Below are 20,472 nucleotides of genomic sequence, written 5' to 3' on the forward strand. Positions count from 1 at the left end.
TAGACAGATTTCTCTCTTTTTTTTTTTTTATCTTTCTCATATGTGGGAACCATATTGCCTTTTAATCTTTAAAATAATGTATATCCTCAATATACTTTTGCTTAAAGAAAAGATACAAATACAAAAATTTGTATCATACAATTGCCCATAAAGATCTTCTTTGTTCTTCTCAAGGTTTCCTACTCACAGCAACTGCTAGAAATGTCCCCAATCCCTCACCCAATCCCAGTGCCCCTCTGACCAATTTTCTTTTTCCATTCCTCTTCCTATATTGGCTTTTAGTATGTTGGTTATGTACTTCATAACAGAAAATAATAAACCCACTAATATTCTATGTAACTGGTATCATTTTAAATTTTTATTTGGGAATTATCATACAATAATTGAGGCTTTTATTTAATGATACCATATCTCTCAAAGTGCTGTGATTCTTTATGTTGCATCTGATTAAGGAAAAATTTTCTGAGACAACGTGTTGTGTTGGTTACTACTATTACATAATTCTCTATGAGTAAAATTGGAACTCACTGTGGAATAATATGTCATAATATCTTTACTTGTAAGTGAATAATAAACAGGAAAATCAAAGCGAAGTTATTTATAGTGTGTGTAGTAACTCCACAAGAATAAATGCCTTATGCATAGATATGTAATGCATCATGATTGAAATGACAAATATATTATACTCATATTTCTGTAATTGGAAACTTACAGGGAAAGAGATTCTGGAACATGAAAGCTTATTTCTACTAGTTTCAGTTGTGGGTTTTGAAAAAACATCCTTACTGTCTCGATTTAAACAAAGAGAACTTTCAGTACCCTGAGGGTCTGTGATTTCTCTCTCACATCTAGGCATTGTCATGCTGTTTTCTCTCATATCCAGGCCTTTTCACTGATCCACTCCTCTCATGTTTCCTGGGAAAGCCTTTGCTAACCTCAAAGGCCCAATTGAAGGCCCCCCTAACCCCCTTGGCTTCTTCCATTATGACAATTGTCTCAGTATGCTGCAATTCCATGTTTGCTTTTATATCCTTATAATCTCTGTGAAGGAAGTGACTGTGTCTACATTGCTCACCTTAAATCCCCAGACTGACATATTGTCTGACACCTAATTGTGTGTTTGCTTAATAAATATTAAATAACAACAAATATTGAGACTAAGTTATCTGGCTTCCAAGAACAAACTTAATGAAATATAATGTATAAATATGGCTAGTATTTCTGTGTGTTTATTTTCTCTTTTTTTTCCTTGTCTCAGCTCTTACAGAGTTAAGACTATAGAGAGGGAAAGGTGAAAGAGGAGGTGGCTATCTTATCAAATAACCCTGATAAATGTAGTAAGTATAACAATAAATACATGTTCAAGGTTCAGTGGTGGAAGAAAAAGTGGTGATCATGTCTTTTAATAGTTGTGTTGGTCGTTAGGACCAGTTCTTTGTCACTGTGTGTTTCTTAAACTGAACATTTCAAAACAGTAACTCCACTATGTTTGAGGCAATATTGGTTGCAGTGAGGTTAGTGCATGGAGTCCCAAGAAAGATAACTTGAAGTCACACTGTACATCAATTCAATTATGTTGAATCAACACTAGTCCCCACAAGAAGGATTTCAGGTGTTGGATAAGTCAAAAACAGTAATTCGTGTTTGTCTGAGAGGCTGCAGTAAACGGTTAGGCCTCTTAGTGTCGCTGTTGACCACTCAAGAAGGAGAATGCAGCTGGAGAACGAGTTCACCATTTCCTTACTCCTAAAATACAAAGAACCAGCAAATCAGACTCAGAAGATCTGGGGCGGTTGCCAACCTCACCCCTTAGTCAACTGTCTGTTTGACCTGTGAATTAGGCCCGCGAAAGACTTCGTTTCTTGAGAAAATAAGATTGGAGTCCATCGTGGGAAACTGGAACCGAATTCAGAGAAAGCAATTCACCGAAAAGGAAATGACCAATTGCCTGAGTTTCCGAAATGGCAGAGGACTGGCCCTGCTGTGCGCGCTCCTGGGGACGCTGTGCAAAACAGGATCCGGGCAGATTCGCTACTCGGTGTCTGAGGAGCTAGATAAAGGTTCCTTCGTGGGCAACATCGCTAAGGACCTGGGACTGGAGCCCCGAGAGCTGGCGGAGCGCGGAGTCCGCATCGTCTCCAGAGGTAGGACGCAGCTTTTCTCTCTGAATCCGAGAAGCGGCAGCTTGGTCACCGCAGAGAGGATAGACCGGGAGGAGCTCTGTGCTCAGATCCCACGGTGTCTGGTAAAATTTAACATCCTGGTTGAGGACAAATTGAAAATTTTTGAAGTAGAAATAGAAATTAAAGATATTAATGACAATGCTCCTAATTTTCTAACAGAGGAATTGGAAATAAAAATTGGTGAACTAACCATTCCTGGAACCCGGTTTCCACTTAAAACTGCTTTTGACCCAGATGTGGGCATGAACTCCCTGCAGAACTACAAGCTCACCCCCAACGACTACTTCTCGCTGGCTGTGAATAGTGTCTCTGAGGAGGCCAAGTATCCGGAACTGGTGCTGGAGCGGGCCTTGGACCGTGAGAAAAAAGAAATTCACCAGCTTGTCTTGGTTGCCTCTGATGGTGGTGACCCTGTCCGCTCTGGCAACTTGCATATCCAAGTGATAGTCCTGGATGCAAATGACAACCCACCAATGTTTACTCAGCCTGAGTACCGTGTAAGTGTTTGGGAGAACGCGTCAGTGGGTACCTGGCTGCTCACGGTGAATGCCACCGACCCTGATGAGGGATTCAACGCTCAAGTGTCTTATATTCTAGATAAAATGCCTGGGAAAATCTCTGAGATTTTCAATCTCAACTCAGTGACTGGAGAAGTGTCAATATTAAAAAGTCTAGATTATGAGGATGCCATGTTCTATGAAATTAAAATTGAAGCACAGGATGGACCAGGTCTTCTTTCAAGAGCCAAGATTCTAGTCACGGTTCTGGATGTGAATGACAATGCTCCAGAAATTACAATCACTTCTCTAACAAGCTCAGTCCTAGAAGAGGGCACCGCTGGAAGAGAAATTGCACTTATCAACGTGCATGACCGAGATGCTGGGCAGAATGGGCAGGTTGCAATTTCTGTCCTGGGAAATCTGCCATTTAAGTTAGAAAAATCGATAGACCAATATTACCGCCTAGTGACAGCCACATCTCTGGACCGTGAACAAATGTCAGAATATAATATCAGTCTGAGAGCCACAGATGGGGGAAGTCCGCCACTGTCCACAGAAACTCACATCACCCTGCATGTGATTGACATCAATGACAACCCACCCACCTTCCCTCAGTTCTCCTACTCCGCCTACATTCCAGAAAACAACCCCAGAGGAGCCTCCATCTTCTCAGTGACAGCCCAGGACCCAGATAGCAACAACAACGCCCGCATCACTTATGCACTGATCGAGGACACCCTCCAGGGGGCGCACCTGTCCTCCTACGTCTCCATCAACTCCAACACTGGCGTCCTGTACGCGCTGCGCTCCTTCGACTACGAGCAATTTAGAGACCTGAAGCTACTGGTGACAGCCAGCGACAGCGGGAACCCTCCACTCAGCAGCAACGTGTCGCTGAGCCTGTTTGTGCTGGACCAGAACGACAATGCGCCCGAGATCCTGTACCCTGCCCTCCCCACAGACGGTTCCACTGGCGTGGAGCTGGCGCCCCGCTCCGCAGAGCCCGGCTACCTGGTGACCAAGGTGGTGGCAGTGGACAAAGATTCAGGCCAGAACGCCTGGTTGTCCTACCGCCTGCTCAAGGCCAGCGAGCCTGGACTCTTCACGGTGGGGCTGCACACGGGCGAGGTGCGCACGGCGCGGGCCCTGCTGGACAGAGACGCGCTCAAGCAGAGCCTCGTGGTGACCGTCCAGGACCACGGCCAGCCCCCTCTCTCGGCCACTGTCACGCTCACTGTGGCCGTGGCCGACAGGATCCCCGACATCCTAGCCGACCTGGGCAACCTCGAGCCCTCTGTCAAAACCGACGACTCGGACCTCACACTGTACCTGGTGGTAGCGGTGGCCGCGGTCTCCTGCGTCTTCCTGGCCTTCGTCATCGTTCTGCTAGCGCTCAGGCTGCGACGCTGGCACAAGTCACGCCTGCTGCAGGCTTCGGAAGGTGGCTTGGGGAGACTGCCCGTTTCGCACTTTGTGGGCGTGGACGGGGTGCGGGCTTTCCTGCAGACCTATTCCCACGAGGTCTCCCTCACCGCGGACTCGCGAAAGAGTCACCTGATCTTCCCCCAGCCCAACTATGCAGACACGCTCATCAGCCAGGAGAGCTGTGAGAAAAGCGAGCCTCTTCTGGTAACTCAGGATTTACTTGAAACGAAAGGAGACTCCAAGCAACTTCAGGTGAGTTTATTTCTTTGAATATTATGAAGAACAATTATGCAAATTTTTGTTATTATAAAGGCTTAACGCATATGTATTTGAAAAACAAAGCCATGAGGTTGCCATTAGTTCTGTTGGCTAAATATTTGTCCCCCTTTGTTTCTGGGCCTGTAGTATGACTGCGCTCCCTGGTCTGGTTATGGTTGAGTGGGCTTAGGGAACCAATAATCCATTGTGAGTGGAAGTAAGGTGTGTCACTTCCTAGAGGAATCTGCCTTTATGAGAATTTCCAGATCTCTAAGTTACTATTTGAAATTGTAACCGCTCCTTCTACCTGGGTCCTTGAGTAACTATGATAGGAGAACCACAACACTGGTCTGTATACCTGTGATAAATAGGACTTTTTCATTTTAAATCCCTGTGCTTTGGAGTTTGTCATTCCAGACTATAGAGCCTATCCTGATACATACAAGTAAAAAGACATATGAATAAAAGAGATTTTATGCACCCATGAAATTAAATTATGTTTGACTCCTTCCAAGGCAGCACTCTCCTCTTTCTTTCTTTCTTTCTTTCTTTCCTTCCTTCCTTCCTTCCTTCCTTCCTTCCTTCTTTCCTTCTTGATGGGATCTTACTGTCTGGAGTGCAGTGCCATGATCACAGCTCACTGCAGCCTTAACCTCCTAGACTCAAGTGATTCTCCCACCTCAGCCTCCTGAGTAGCTGGGACTACAGGCACAAGCCACCCACCCAGCTAATTTTTTTGTTTGTGAATTTTTTTTCTGTGTGTGTGTGTTGTTTTTTTTTTTTATGGAGTTTTGCTGTGTTTCCCAGGCTGGTCTGAAATCAGCCTCCCAAAGTACTGAGGTTACAGCCATGAGCCACCATGTCTAGCGTGTCATTCTTTTCATCTCAATAACATAAAAATTGTAGAATAAAAATATAGAGACTGGTCAAATGGTTTTACCTATAGTGCCTGTTACGTATGCCTAAAGTATATGTTTATGTGTGTGTTCATATTGATTTCAACATTTTTGCCTGAGGGTGGAAAGTTCACCTACCTAAACTATCATGAGCCTTGAAGTGGTATTTCTTGCCCTTGAGAAGGATATTAAAAGAATGTAGAGGAATATGTCTTAGCCTCTGCAAGAGATTTCCGACCATCTCTTCCAACAACGGAATAGAAGTCCGTTCTTTTGTCGTGTTCTACAACTTTCTTGAGACAGAAATTGTTGGCTTATTCTTAAATGTATGAAATTATTTTCATTCATGAAGTCACATAAGAGAGTCATCCAAAATTAGACCAAAGTATATTTTATTAGAACTCAAAAAAAAAGAATAGATTCCTCCCTTAATATATTCCTCAATAGGAATAGGCACAGTTAAATGTATGAGGCAACAGGGCCAGAACACAAAAGCCGTAAGCAGAGTAAAATTTATTCTCATTCAATCATGCAAATACATCACAGAATTTAAAAGGCCCATAGCCAGGGGAGGACTTCTGAGCCTAGGACTTGAGACCTACTTGGGTAACATAGTAAGACCCTATCTCAAATGAAAAAGGCACATAACTTTTGACATATAATTTTTAGGAAAAAAAAGTTTATACTATTAGTATCACTTCCCCTATAAGGAGAAAAAAATTAATTGGCTAGTGCCAGAGGAAATATGGATGCTCAAAGAGAATTTTCTAAGAATTCTATATGAAACATAGTCATATATGTGTCATGAAAATACACTGAGAATACAGAACCAATACAATTCCACCTACTGGTACAAGTAATGAAAGGTCTAAGACATCCCATTTTCACTAAGAAGGATTTTTTTTTTTTTAAGAATGGGCAAGAATTCATTACAACAGAAAGGAGAAGTTCATTATAAAAGAAACAGAAAGTATAAAGGCATGATACATGGGAAACAAGAGAAAAGGTATCTTAAGAAAACAGATAATATGCTGTTTTGACTGAAGTATGAGTATGGGTGAGCACTGCAAAACAGTAGAATAAACTGTTGAGTTGGATCTCATTTAGTAATGCATTTGAAATAAAGGGATTTGCTTTGAACCAAGACTGGTTCTAAGCCTGGAACTACAGAATTAGTTCCAAAATTGGGTGTGTAAGAACTCTAAATACCTCTCCAATATTTACCAGTGGTCAAGTCAAACTCGTTGTACTCATTAATGGTATAAGTCAGCTGGAGCTGAGAACTGGCATTATAGAGAATGTTTGTGAGACAGTGTCTTGCTCTGTCACCCAGTCTGGAGTTCAGTGGGATGATCTCGGCTCACAGCAACCTCTGTCTCCTGAGTTCAAGCAATTCTCCTGCCTCAACCTCCTGAGTAGCTGGGGTTACAGGCACCTGCCACCACACCCAGCTAATTTTTGTATTTTTAGTAGAGATGGGGTTGCACCATGTTGGCCAGGCTGGTCTCAAATTCCTGACCTCTTGTGTTCTGCCCACCTTGGCCTCCCAAAGTGCTGGGATTACAGACCATTGCACCCAGCCTAGAGTATTTCATATACATTCATATAAAAAGAAACACTATTTTCATAAAAAATAAATATACCTTATATGAGAGTCCACTTTATAAAAGCAAGTATGTGTACCCTAATGCTAAATTGGCCCTTTTAACAAATATCAGACTTTGCCCTACTTAACTGGAAAGGTCTTCTGTATTTTAAAAAGAAGAAAAATATATTAACATAACTGTAAGGCTGTGATTACTTTTTGTAAAAACTGCCTTTGAAAAGAATTACTGAATTGATAACATATATGTGAAGAGATTTAAAATACTAGATAAGGGAACTTATTCTGATGAATTTAAGAAAGGTAAGTATTATAGTTCACTAAAAATACGAATAAAAATTATCCATTCACTTATTCGGATACACCAGTCATGCCAGAGTTTATAGATGCAGTGAAATCACTGAAGACTTTTTTGCCCCCCAAAACAAAAAAAATGGCTGTGTACCTTGTGAATTTTTTAAATGAAAAAAGAATACAAAATGATTAAGACCCTTATGAGATGATGACAAACCAGAAAATGTGAAATTTAAAGGGGAAAATGTGAGTATTTGCTTTCTTCCAGCAAATTAAAGACAGGGTACATAGATTCAAGAGATTGCGCTTTGAGGATAAATAGCTGGGCACTGTGCAGTTTTCCAAGACAACCTCTGGGCGCCGCTGTCGACCAAAAAGAAGTGAAGGCTTCTCAATTCTGCCTGAGCGTCAGGCAGGGTGCCTTCCTGCTTTGTCCGGTGCACCTCAGAGCACAGACGCTGCTCCTGTGCACCCTCAACCGCCTAACAAATAAGTCCTACACTCAAATCACCAAAGTCCAGGGTGCTGTCATTGCTTTTAAAAACAATCCCAGAGAAAAGAAGTTCCGAGGAGAGTTCCTGAAATGCAGAGAAGAGCCAGAGAAGCGGAAAGGATGAAAAGTCAGGTACTGTTTCCCTTTCTGCTGTCTTTGTTCTGCGGGGCCATCTCCCAGCAGATCCGATATACGATTCCAGAGGAGCTAGCCAAGGGCTCACGGGTAGGGAACCTTGCCAAGGATCTGGGGTTCAGTATCCGGGAGTTGGCAGCTCGAAAACTGCGGGTTAGTGCAGAGGATTATTTCAACGTTAGTTTAGAGAGCGGGGATTTGTTAGTGAACGGTAGGATAGATCGAGAGAAGATTTGCGGAAGGAAACTTGAGTGTGCACTAGAATTCGAAACGGTTGCTGAAAACCCAATGAATGTTTTCCACGTGGTTGTTATAATCCAAGATATTAATGATAACGCACCACGTTTCATTACAAAAGACATTGACTTAGAAATTTGTGAGTCAGCCTTACCCGGGGTAAAATTCCCTCTGGATTCTGCGCAAGATGCAGATGTGGAAGGTAATTCACTAAAGATATACACCATCAACCCCAATCAACACTTCTCTCTGTCAACGAAGGAAAGCCCTGATGGAAGTAAATATCCGGAATTACTGCTGGAAAAACCTCTGGACAGGGAACATCAGAGCTCCCATCGCTTAATCCTGACTGCCCTGGATGGTGGGGACCCGCCTCTAAGCAGCACCACCCAGATCAAGATCCGAGTCACTGATGCCAATGATAATGCTCCTGTGTTTACACAGGATGTATACAGGGTTAGCCTCCAAGAAAACGTACCCTGGGGAACTTCTGTGCTGCGGGTGATGGCCACAGACCAGGACGAGGGCATTAACGCAGAGATCACCTATGCCTTCCTCAATTCCCCGATAAGTACCAGCCTCTTCTTCAGTCTTAATCCAAATACCGGCGACATTACAACCAATGGCACATTGGACTTTGAAGAGACAAGTAGATATGTGTTGGGTGTAGAAGCCAAGGATGGAGGAGTACACACAGCTCACTGTAATGTTCAAATTGAAATTGTTGATGAGAATGATAATGCCCCAGAGGTGACTTTAATGTCCTTCTCTAACCAGATTCCGGAGGATTCAGACCTTGGAACTGTAATAGCCCTCATAAAAGTTCGAGACAAGGATTCTGGGCAAAATGGCATGGTGACATGCTATATTCAGGAAGAAGTTCCCTTCAAATTAGAATCCACCTCAAAGAATTATTACAAGCTGGTAATTGGTGGGGCCCTAAACCGGGAGCAGACAGCAGACTACAACGTCACAATCATAGCCACCGACAAGGGCAAGCCATCCCTTTCCTCCAGGACAAGCATCACCCTGCACATCTCCGACATCAACGACAATGCACCTGTTTTCCATCAGGCCTCCTACGTGGTTCATGTGGCTGAGAACAACCCACCTGGCGCCTCTGTTGCACAAGTCAGCGCCTCTGACCCGGATTTAGGACCCAACGGCAGCGTCTCCTACTCGATTCTGGCCAGTAACCTGGAGCCGCGGGAACTGTTGTCCTACGTGTCAGTGAGCGCGCAGAGCGGGGTGGTGTTCGCGCAGCGCGCCTTCGACCACGAGCAGCTGCGCGCCTTCGAGCTCACGCTGCAGGCCCGCGACCACGGCTCGCCTGCGCTCAGCGCCAATGTGAGCCTGCGCGTGTTAGTGGGCGACCTCAATGACAATGCGCCGCGGGTGCTGTACCCCGCGCTGGGGGCCGATGGCTCCGCGCTCTTCGATATGGTGCCACGTACCGCAGAGCCCGGCTACCTGGTGACCAAGGTAGTGGCGGTGGACGCAGACTCGGGACACAACGCTTGGCTGTCCTACCACGTGCTGCAGGCCAGCGAGCCCGGGCTCTTCAGCCTGGGGCTGCGCACGGGTGAGGTGCGCACAGCGCGTGCCTTGGGCGACAGGGACGCGGCCCGCCAGCGCCTGCTGGTCGCCGTGCGTGATGGAGGACAGCCGCCACTCTCCGCCACCGCCACGCTGCACCTAATCTTCGCGGATAGCCTGCAGGAGGTATTGCCAGACCTCAGCGAACGCCCGGAGCCCTCTGACCCTCAGGCAGAACTGCAGTTTTACCTTGTGGTGGCCTTGGCCTTGATCTCAGTGCTCTTTCTCCTCGCAGTGATTCTGGCTATCGCCCTGCGCCTGAGACGTTCCGCCAGCCTCGACACTGAGGGCTGGTTTCAAACGGGTCTGTGCTCCAAGTCTGGGCGCCGGGTGCCTCCCAACCACAGCGAGGGAACTTTGCCCTATTCCTACAATCTATGTGTTGCCTCTCATTCTGCAAAGACAGAGTTTAATTTTCTCAACCTGACACCGGAAATGGCTCCCCCTCAGGATCTGCTGTGTGATGATCCTTCTATGGTTGTATGTGCCAGTAATGAAGATCACGAAATCGCTTGTGACCCTTCTTTTTCTTCTCACGTGAGTTTCTGCATATCTATTTGAATTTTATATATTGCAGTCCGGCGTAATGGTTCAAGCCTTTAATCCCAGCACTTAACCAGGCTGAGGCAGATGGATCACTTGAGGTAGGGAGTTTGAGACCAGCAGAGCCAACATGGTGAAACCCCATCTCTACTAAAAAAACAAAAATTAGCTGGGTGAGGTGGCATGCGCCTGTGGTCCCAGTTACTCAAGAGGCTGAGACAGGAGGATCGCTTGAGCCCGGGAGGTTGTAGTGAGATAAGAGCATACCACTGCACTCCAGCCTGGGCAATGAGAGTGAAACCCTGTCTCAAAAAAAAATTATATATTGCATTTTCTTCTCACTGGTGCATAAGTAATTTTGGTTGTCTTTCGTTGTTCTAGTGATGGTATCTAGTGGGAGAGGGGTGTGTTACATAGGTGGAGATTGCTTTCTTGTTTGTTCAGTATTCTTGGCAATTTAATTTTCAGTCTTTACTGTTGACCTTTCTGTATGGTTGGCAAATATTGCTAAAAGGACCTTTTTCGTAGATGTTAACACCTTTAGTGATAGCAGTGCCTTTTCTTAGTTCATGTGTGATACTATATTTTCAAGTCATCTTATTCTTAGCTCTTTATAAATGTATTTATAGTTCTTCCCACCCAAGTTAAAATTTATGTTCATCTTCATCAATTACATTCTAATTTATCTTTTTGCAGCAACATGTATATTTAACACAGCCTTCCAATCATTAAGACTCTTAATGATTGTCTCATCACGAGTAGCAGATATTTGTCCAATTTTACATTTGTATCACTAACTTTGGGTCAGTATTATTCCCACTCTATAATTTCAGTCAATGATATTTCACAATTTTCTTAACCATTCTTTAGTTATTTATTTTTATGCTCTTTCTGTTTTGTCTCTATTGAAACAAGGAATGTAATGAACATTTGGGTTTACAAAGCATTTTCCATACTTCGTTTCTTGAGTATAGATTTCTGAGGAATGAGTTAAATCTATAAACATTTTGAGAGTTTTTAATGCATACTGTCAGATTTATTTCCAAACATCTTATTTCACCTCTTAGTCATCTGCAGTTTATGAGGTCTTTGAGATTGTGAAAAACACCTTTAATCTACTCGAAGTCTGAGGGTTTTTAAATTCTGTATAGCTAATGCACATTTGCATGAGTCATTTCTACTGCTATTGTTAAGTCAGAAATAAGCTTAAGAACTGGCGTACTGCTTTATCTCAAATTTTCTCAGATTAGTAAATTACTCTAAATATTCATAAGCAAGAAAGTGATGGCACATGTAATGATAGTCCATGTTCAGCTACCTAAACATTTCCTTTTACTGGTTATTTCTAAGATGAGAGCTAAATTAAAGTTAGGAATTATAGTAAAGTAATACTGAATGTGTCATGTGAAAAAATTACAAACTATTATCTGCACTTTATAGCGCTTCAGTCTTTTTCTTTTTATTTCTTTTTTTATTTTTAAGATCAGAATTATTTACCTATTATTTTAGGCTCTGCATTTGAACTGGTCATTCCTGAAACGTTGAAAGGTTTCATGAAACAAAAGGTTTCATGGAATGTACTACTCTGTGAGAAGTGTAGTTCTAAAGATTGAGGACACATTGTGAACAAGATAGTCATATGTATAGCTTGTGGCTAAAAATCTACTAAATACAAAATTAATGAGCAAATTCTCTTCCCAAACCTGTTATCATATTTGCCAATCTCATTTGTACAGGGGTAAGGCTAACCCTTGAACAGTAGGTGGGTTTATTGCAAGGGAATTGAAGCATTGCCCCAGGTTCTAGAGGGTCAACTCATGGGAGGAAACTTGTTACTGCATAAATTGGGACTAAAGCCGGACCTCCAAGCTCCTGTCCCACTGTCTTTTCACCTATCTCTCTCCTCCATTTTTCAAGTCCACCTTTATCTTTAGGAGGGATAAATATGTCCCTCACACCATGTTCTGTACCGAGAATGGGCTGTGGGGATGAATAATGTGAAAACTGAAAAGAGGGAGAGAACATTCTTAGCCAAAAAAAAAAAAAAAAAAGAGAAAAAAAGTCATATTTTCTCTAAGAAAATAAATAATTTTATGAAGTTTATTGTACAGGAAGATTTGGATTATCCTTGAATTTTTATTGCAAATCAAAAACAGGAATTTGACTTTTATTATCTTGGAAAAATAGGAATAGAAAAGTATAAAAAATATACTTTATTTACCAAGAATAAATTGCAGAACAGGTTAAGACTCTGGGTGTCGCTGTTCACCAATCGGGGGAAAAGACAAACCAGAAATTTAATCAGAATCACAAGATCTCTGCAGCACAAAGCACTGGTCCTGGAGCTTTTTGAAAGCTCCAAGCTGAAGCCCTGAGATCTCCGGCTGTGAATACACTTTATTTTGGACCCAGAAGCTCCTGGGGCTCCTCAAGCCTCCACAGAGGGAAAACCGAAGCACAGGCGACTCCGCGGCGGGGTTGTAATGGCGGCGCCTCCTATTCGCCCGGACCGCACCCGGCTGCTCCAGATCTGCCTTCTCCTGGGGGCTGTGGGGGAAATCAGGGCCGAACAGATCCGCTACTCGGTGTTTGAGGAGCAGGAAGAAGGCTCAGCGGTGGGCAACATCGCCAAGGACCTGGGGCTGGCGCCCCGGGAGCTGGCGGAGCGCGGAGTCCGCATCGTCTCCAGAGGTAGGACACAGCTTTTCGCCCTGAACCCACGCAGTGGCAGCTTGGTCACCGCGGGCAGGATAGACCGGGAGGAGCTCTGCGACAGATCTCCAAACTGTGTGACAAACCTGGAGATTCTCCTAGAAGATACAGTGAAGATTTTGCGGGTAGAGGTGGAAATAATCGACATTAATGATAACCCGCCCAGTTTTGGGACAGAACAGAGGGAAATAAAAGTTGCTGAAAATGAAAATCCTGGGACAAGATTTCCTCTTCCTGAAGCTTTTGATCAGGATGTAGGGGTAAACTCCCTGCAGGGTTACCAGCTCAACGCAAACGGTCACTTTTCCCTGGATGTGCAAAGCGGGGCCGATGGGATTAAGTACCCAGAGCTGGTGCTGGAACGCGCTCTAGATCGCGAGGAAGAGGCGGTTCATCACCTGGTTCTCACCGCCTTCGACGGAGGTGACCCTGTTCGCTCTGGCACGGCCAGGATTCTCATAATAGTTGTGGATATCAACGATAATGCTCCCGTGTTCTCTCAGTCCGAGTACCACGTAAGTGTTCGTGAGAACGTTCCTATAGGCACCCGGCTACTCACTGTAAAAGCCACTGATACAGATGAAGGAGCCAATGGAGAAGTGACATATTCTTTCCGGAAAGTAAGAGACAAAATATCCCAGCTATTCCAGTTGAATCCTCTGAGTGGGGATATAACAATATTGGGGGATCTAGATTATGAGGACTCTGGATTCTATGACATAGATGTGGAAGCGCATGATGGGCCTGGTCTCCGAGCGAGAAGCAAGGTACTCGTGACCATTCTGGATGTAAATGACAATGCTCCAGAAGTCACAGTTACATCTCTCACCAGCTCAGTCCAGGAAACTTCTTCCCCGGGTACAGTAATTGCACTTTTCAATGTGCATGACAGTGACTCAGGAGGGAATGGCCTCGTCACATGTTCTATTCCAGATAATCTACCATTCACACTTGAAAAGACCTATGGAAATTATTATCGGTTGTTGACACACACAACACTGGACAGGGAAGAAGTCTCAGAATATAACATCACTGTAACTGCCACTGACCAGGGAAATCCTCCACTATCTACAGAAACTCATATTTCACTGCAGGTGACGGACATCAATGACAACCCACCTATTTTCCCTCATGCTTCCTATTCTGCCTACATTTCTGAAAACAACCCCAGAGGAGCCTCCATCTTATCTATGACTGCTCAAGACCCCGACAGTGGTGACAATGCCCGAATCACTTACTCCCTGGCCGAAGACACCTTCCAGGGTGCACCCCTGTCCTCCTATGTCTCCATCAACTCCAACACTGGGATCCTGTATGCACTTCGCTCCTTCGATTATGAGCAGTTTAGAGACCTGCAGCTACTGGTGACAGCCAGTGACAGTGGAGACCCTCCACTCAGCAGCAATGTGTCACTGAGCCTCTTTGTGCTGGACCAGAATGACAATGTCCCTGAGATCCTGTACCCCACCTTCCCCACAGATGGCTCCACTGGCGTGGAGCTGGCGCCCCGCTCTGCAGAATCTGGTTACCTGGTGACCAAAGTGGTGGCAGTGGACAAAGACTCAGGCCAGAATGCCTGGCTGTCCTACCGCCTGCTCAAGGCCAGCGAGCCGGGACTGTTTGCAGTGGGGCTGCACACAGGCGAGGTGCGCACGGCGCGGGCCCTGCTGGACAGAGACGCGCTTAAGCAGATCCTGGTACTGGTCGTCCAGGACCATGGCCAGCCCCCTCTATCGGCCACTGTCACAGTCACTGTGGCTGTGGCCGACAGCATCCCAGATGTCCTGGCTGACTTGGGCAGCCTCAAGCCTTCAGCAGACCCAGACAACTCAGGCCTCACACTCTATCTCGTGGTGGCAGTAGCCGCTGTCTCCTGCATCTTCCTGGCTTTTGTCATGGTGCTTCTAGCACTCAAGCTGAGACGCTGGCACAAGTTACGCCTGCTTCAGTCTGAAGGCAGCAGGTTGGCGGGTGTGCCTGCCTCCCACTTTGTAGGCATGGACGGGGTTCGGGCTTTCCTGCAAACCTATTCCCACGAGGTCTCCCTCACGGCGGACTCGAGGAAAAGTCACCTGATCTTCCCCCAGCCCAACTATGCAGACACGCTCATCAGCCAGGAGAGCTGTGAGAAAAGTGAGCCTCTTCTGATAACTCAGGATTTACTTGAAACAAAAGGAGACCCTAATCTTCAGGTGAGTCAATCTTATAATAGATCATACCATGCTGAAATATAGACACAGAGTTGTGTAAATGTCTGCAATTATATATGTAATATATCAAATAATGGCACCTCTTTTAATGTTTTATTGCATTAAAGAGGAGTGGTGGATGACCTTTCAATAATTATCAATAGTATTTACTACACAAAAAATGTTGTTTATTAGTTATCCTTTTTGGTCTTCATTCAGTTGTAGTTTCAACCAGAATTTTCTAATTTTACAACTGTAAGCCACCTCATTTCCTTAAATTTCCTTTTCCCAGCTGGGCATGGTGGCTCACACCTGTAATCCTAGCACTTTGGGAGTCTGAGGAGGGTGGATTGCCTGAGCTCAGGAGTTCAAGACCAGTTTGGGCAACATGGTGAAACCCAGTCTCTACTAAAATACAAAAATTAGCCAGGCATGGCGGTGTGTGCCTGGAGTGCCTGTAGTCCCAGCTACCTGAGAGGCTGAGGCATGAGAATTGTTTGAACCTGGGAGGCGGAGGTTGCAATGAGCTGAGATGACACCACTGTACTCCAGCCTGGGCAACAGAACAATCCTCTGTCTCCAAAAAAGTAAAATAAAAATAAAAATAAAAATAAATAAATAAATAAATGTCTTTTCCCTTAGGTGTTACTGAAAAGATACAAGAGACCTGTGAAATAGGTGACTGTGTAAATTCACATTTACATTACTCCTTCTCATGAAGTTATTGTTGGCTCTGGACTGAGGGTTTTTTAATTTCCTGTTTTTACACAGTACATGCTTTGCCTGAAGTTTACTTTTCCTTCCTTGAAAGGGTATTTTGCATTATAATTAGAAAATGTCAATTTAAAAATACTGGCGATTTATGAGTTTAACTTTTAGATCCAACTTTAACAGGATATGTTCCCAATGGACTGGTATATTTCAAACATTTTATTGTTGCTGTTCTGAGATGCACTAGCAGTGACTATGGGTGATTCCTTTGGTGCACTCCTGTGATTATCAGAAATTTTTCCCAGTTAATTTCACTCATATTTAAGTAAACTGTAGGAGTAACTTTAATAATTTTAAAATCATCTATCATGATGTCACTATTGAGACTTTCTTGATTTTGAAAGAAAACGTAAGTTTCTGGAGACTTTTCTCTTTTCATCATGTGAACCTCTGGCAAAGGTTGAGTAACTTGGGTTCTGGACTGACATGATTTGTGCTGCTTAGTAAGTTGGCCTCATCCCTATTCCTACAAATTGCTTTCAGATATTTCGCCATGTGGTTCTGGGATTATTTTATATGGGGGAAAATATTTTGTGTTTAGGGCATATGCAACTCTTTTGTTCTTTGTGCTTTCATTTAGTTCTGTGAGTTAATTCAAAATTCATGAATGCATATGCTTATACAAATTAGTGTAATTTGATAACTGAAAGTTGGAGCGATAGACTGTGGAATATGTCTCAGTTTGACTTACAAAGGAGAGTTTTAGTTTCTACATGGTTTTGTATTCATAGAAAGTTCTGGTTCAATACATAGAGTAAACTGGAATATGATATGACGCAGTTACCTGGCTTGGGGAGCAGGAAGTGGAAATAACAAGTGAATGTTGAGAGACAACTCACATCTGAGGAGAGATTGTTTAAAGTAATTAAGCCATAAAATATAATTTGGAAATGCTCAATTGGCCTGAAACTCTGTTAAGCATATTCACATGGCATTAGGAATATATTCCAGAATGAGAGTGGCCCATGTTTTAAAGGTCTAGGAAAACAGCAGATAATTTATAACCTAAAATTAAATTTTTTTAAAAAGATGTTTTTGTTAGAATGGGCAGTGGATTTCTTTTAGCAAATAACAATTTTGATTAAACAAATTGTTGTATATTCATATTGTGGAGTTCATAATATAGTTATCTAGTAGCCTAGGAAAAGCTCTCTGTGTACTGATACAATCTTTAAGATATAACAAATAAAGAAGCAATGTGCAGATCATGGTATGTTGTATGCTTACATTAGTGTAAAAAAGGGAGACAGAGCTCTGTGTACCTGCAGAGTAGCCATCATGAGCAAAGCTCACCCTCTCGAGTTGAAAAAATTTATGGACAAGAAGTTATCATTGAAGTTAAATGGTGGCAGACATGTCCAAGGAATATTGCGGGGATTTGATCCCTTTATGAATCTTGTGATAGATGAATGTGTGGAGATGGCGACTAGCGGACAATAGAACAATATTGGAATGGTGGTAATATGAGGAAATAGTATCATCATGTTAGAAGCCTTGGAATGAGTATAAATAATGGCTGTTCAGCGGAGAAACCCATGTCCTCTCTCCATAGGGCCTGTTTTACTATGATGTAAAAATTAAGTCATGTACATTTTCATATTAGACTTTTTGTTAAATAAACTTTTGTAACAGTCAAAATAAAAAAGAGAGACAGAACATTTATAAAAATCTGTTGCGCTATACAAAACATGTCTCTGGAAGGATACCCAAGAAACATTAATACTCATTTCCCCTGTGAAAGCATTTCTCCTCATCAAAAGCCGGGATAAAAGCAGTGAAAAACCTATGCTGAATGCACCTTTTGAATTTGGAACTATATGAATTTTTCACCTATTTAAAAACAAATTGAGACTTTATAAATTAAAAAAAAGAAAAAAGAAAAAAGTTCTTAGCAAACATTTACAAGTCTTTGGTGCAGTTTCCTGAGGAAACCTCTGAGCGTCGCTGTCGGTCAAAAGAACAAAGAGAAGATAGCAGAGAAGCGTTTGGGAGTCTCTTAGAGGGGAACTTCCTGCATAAACCAACCACACAGAGGAGGCCAGTATAGATTTGGAAACAGAAAACAAAAGCAGGAAAAGAAACCGTAGCCCGGATTCTGCCATCTACGGACGGCTTAGCCCGGATTCTGCCATCCACGTAAGGCTTATTTCTCCTATGGGCAAAGGAGCAAAGGGAGCCCGAGGGAGACAGAGGATGAAGGCGAGCGCAGGGAGGCGCAGGCTGGTGCAGTGGCTGCAGGTACTGTTGCCCTTCCTCTTGTCTTTGTTTCCCGGAGCTCTCCCAGACCAGATCCGCTATTCAATTCCAGAGGAGCTAGCCAAAAACTCTGTCGTAGGAAATGTCGCCAAGGATCTGGGGCTCAGCGTCCGGGACTTGCCGGCCCGAAAGCTGCGGATTAGCGCGGAGAAAGAATATTTCACAGTAAACCCAGACAGCGGGAACTTACTTGTGGGTGACAGAATAGACCGAGAGCAGATATGTGGGAAGCAGCCTCTGTGCATTCTGGATTTCGACACTGTCGCTGAAAACCCGCTAAATATTTTCCACATAGCAGTAATTGTGCAGGATATAAATGATAATACCCCGCTATTCAAACAGAGTAAGATTGATTTAAAAATTGTCGAATCCACTAAGCCAGGTACAACATTTCCACTTGACCCAGCCCTGGATTCAGATGTTGGTCCTAATTCACTACAAAGATACCACCTTAATGACAACGAGTACTTTGATCTCGCTGAGAAACAGACTCCAGATGGACGTAAATATCCTGAGTTAATTCTAAAACATTCTCTGGACAGAGAAGAGCACATTTTCCATCAACTGATCCTCACAGCTTTGGATGGTGGAGACCCACCTCAAAGTGGCACGACCCAAATCCGAATCCAAGTCACAGATGCCAACGATAACCCTCCGGTGTTCAGCCAGGATGTGTACAGGGTCACCCTGAGGGAGGACGTGCCCCCAGGTTTCTTTGTGCTTCAAGTGACGGCCACTGACGAGGATGAAGGCATAAATGCGGAGATCACCTACTCCTTTCATAATGTGGACGAACAAGTGAAACACTTTTTTAACTTAAATGAAAAAACAGGAGAAATCACGACAAAGGATGATTTGGATTTTGAGATTGCAAATAGTTACACTCTGAGTATCGAAGCAAAAGATCCTGGAGATCTAGCAGCCCACTGCATTATCCAAGTTGAAATTCTTGATGAGAACGATTGTGCACCTGAAGTTATTGTGACTTCAATATTTACTCCCTTACCAGAAGATTCGCCACCAGGAACAATCATCGCCTTGATAAAAACGAGAGACAGAGACTCTGGAGAAAATGGAGAAGTTTACTGCCAAGTGTTGGGAAATGCCAAGTTTATTTTGAAATCTTCCTCAAAGAACTATTACAAACTACTGACAGATGGCGCCCTGGACCGGGAGGAGACCCCGGAATACAATCTCACCATCACAGCCACTGACGGGGGCAAGCCGCCCCTCTCCTCCAGCATAATTGTCACCCTGCACATCTCCGACGTCAATGATAATGCACCTGTTTTCCAGCAGAAATCCTACATGGTTCACGTGCCAGAGAACAATCCTCCTGGCGCCTCTGTCGCTCAAATCAGTGCCTCTGACCCTGACTTGGGCCCCAATGGCCAAGTTTCCTACTCTATTGTAGCGAGCGACCTGGAGCCACAGGAGCTTTTATCCTACGTGTCAGTGAGCGCGCAGAGCGGGGTGGTGGTCGCTCAGCGCGGATTCGATCATGAGCAGCTGCGCGCCTTCGAGCTCACGCTGCAGGCCCGCGACCACGGCTCGCCTGCGCTCAGCGCCAATGTGAGCCTGCGCGTGTTAGTGGGCGACCTCAATGACAATGCGCCGCGGGTGCTGTACCCCGCGCTGGGGGCCGATGGCTCCGCGCTCTTCGATATGGTGCCACGCGCCGCAGAGCCCGGCTACCTGGTGACCAAGGTAGTGGCGGTGGACGCAGACTCGGGACACAACGCTTGGCTGTCCTACCACGTGCTGCAGGCCAGCGAGCCCGGGCTCTTCAGCCTAGGGCTGCGCACGGGTGAGGTACGCACAGCGCGTGCCTTGGGCGACAGGGACGCGGCCCGCCAGCGCCTGCTGGTCGCCGTGCGTGATGGAGGACAGCCGCCACTCTCCGCCACCGCCACGCTGCACCTAATCTTCGCGGATAGCCTGCAGGAGGTATTGCCAGACCTCAGCGACCCCCCAGAGCCCTCTGACCCTCAGGCAGAACTGCAGTTTTACCTGGTGGTGGCCTTGGCCTTGATCTCTGTGCTCTTTCTCCTCGCGGTGATTCTGGCAATCTCCCTGCGTCTGCGGCGCTCTTCCAGGGCAGACGATTGGGGCTGCTTTCAGCCTGGTCTCAGCTCCAAGCCTGGACCTGGGGTTCTCCCCAATTACAGTGAGGGAACATTGCCCTATTCCTACAATCTGTGTGTTGCCTCACAAACAGCCAAGACAGAGTTTAATTTTCTCAACGTGACCCCGGAAGTGGCTTCCGCACAAGATCTCCTCTGTGACAATGCCTCTTGGGAACGAATAGCAAATCGTGGAGACGCTGGGGTCCCCTTTCCCTCAGATACTAGTTTAAAGGTGAGCTTTAATTCATTTATTTT

At 44.6% G+C, this 20,472-nt stretch overlaps 1 protein-coding gene and 1 pseudogene across 6 annotated transcripts in view; both read left to right on the top strand.

Moving 5' to 3' along the window:
- LOC105725069 (protocadherin gamma-C4) overlaps window positions 1-20,472 on the top strand; it is a 174,714-nt gene that overhangs the window by 3,757 nt on the left and 150,485 nt on the right. The window contains exons 1-2 of one of the 6 annotated variants that reach the window (XM_012465259.3): window positions 12,225-15,067; window positions 15,707-15,759. The exons of 1 other annotated variant lie outside the window; for it this stretch is intronic. In XM_012465259.3, coding sequence (XP_012320682.2) covers window positions 12,647-15,067; window positions 15,707-15,742 — 2,457 coding nt within the window. In that variant the 5' untranslated portion in view covers window positions 12,225-12,646 and the 3' untranslated portion in view covers window positions 15,743-15,759. Of the gene's footprint in view, window positions 1-1,273; window positions 4,361-6,604; window positions 10,158-12,224; window positions 15,068-15,706; window positions 15,760-17,033; window positions 20,450-20,472 lie in introns of those variants that run through there. 4 more of the 6 variants (XM_012464497.2, XM_064366426.1, XM_012464733.2 and 1 more) reach the window with 4 other exon arrangements.
- On the top strand, window positions 17,048-17,338 carry LOC110567046 (small nuclear ribonucleoprotein G-like; annotated as a pseudogene).

This window comes from Aotus nancymaae, unplaced genomic scaffold, assembly GCF_030222135.1.
Source record: "Aotus nancymaae isolate 86718 unplaced genomic scaffold, 86718_ANA_hifiasm-v0.15.2.pri h1tg000064l_1, whole genome shotgun sequence".
NCBI classification, from domain to species: Eukaryota; Metazoa; Chordata; class Mammalia; order Primates; family Aotidae; genus Aotus; species Aotus nancymaae.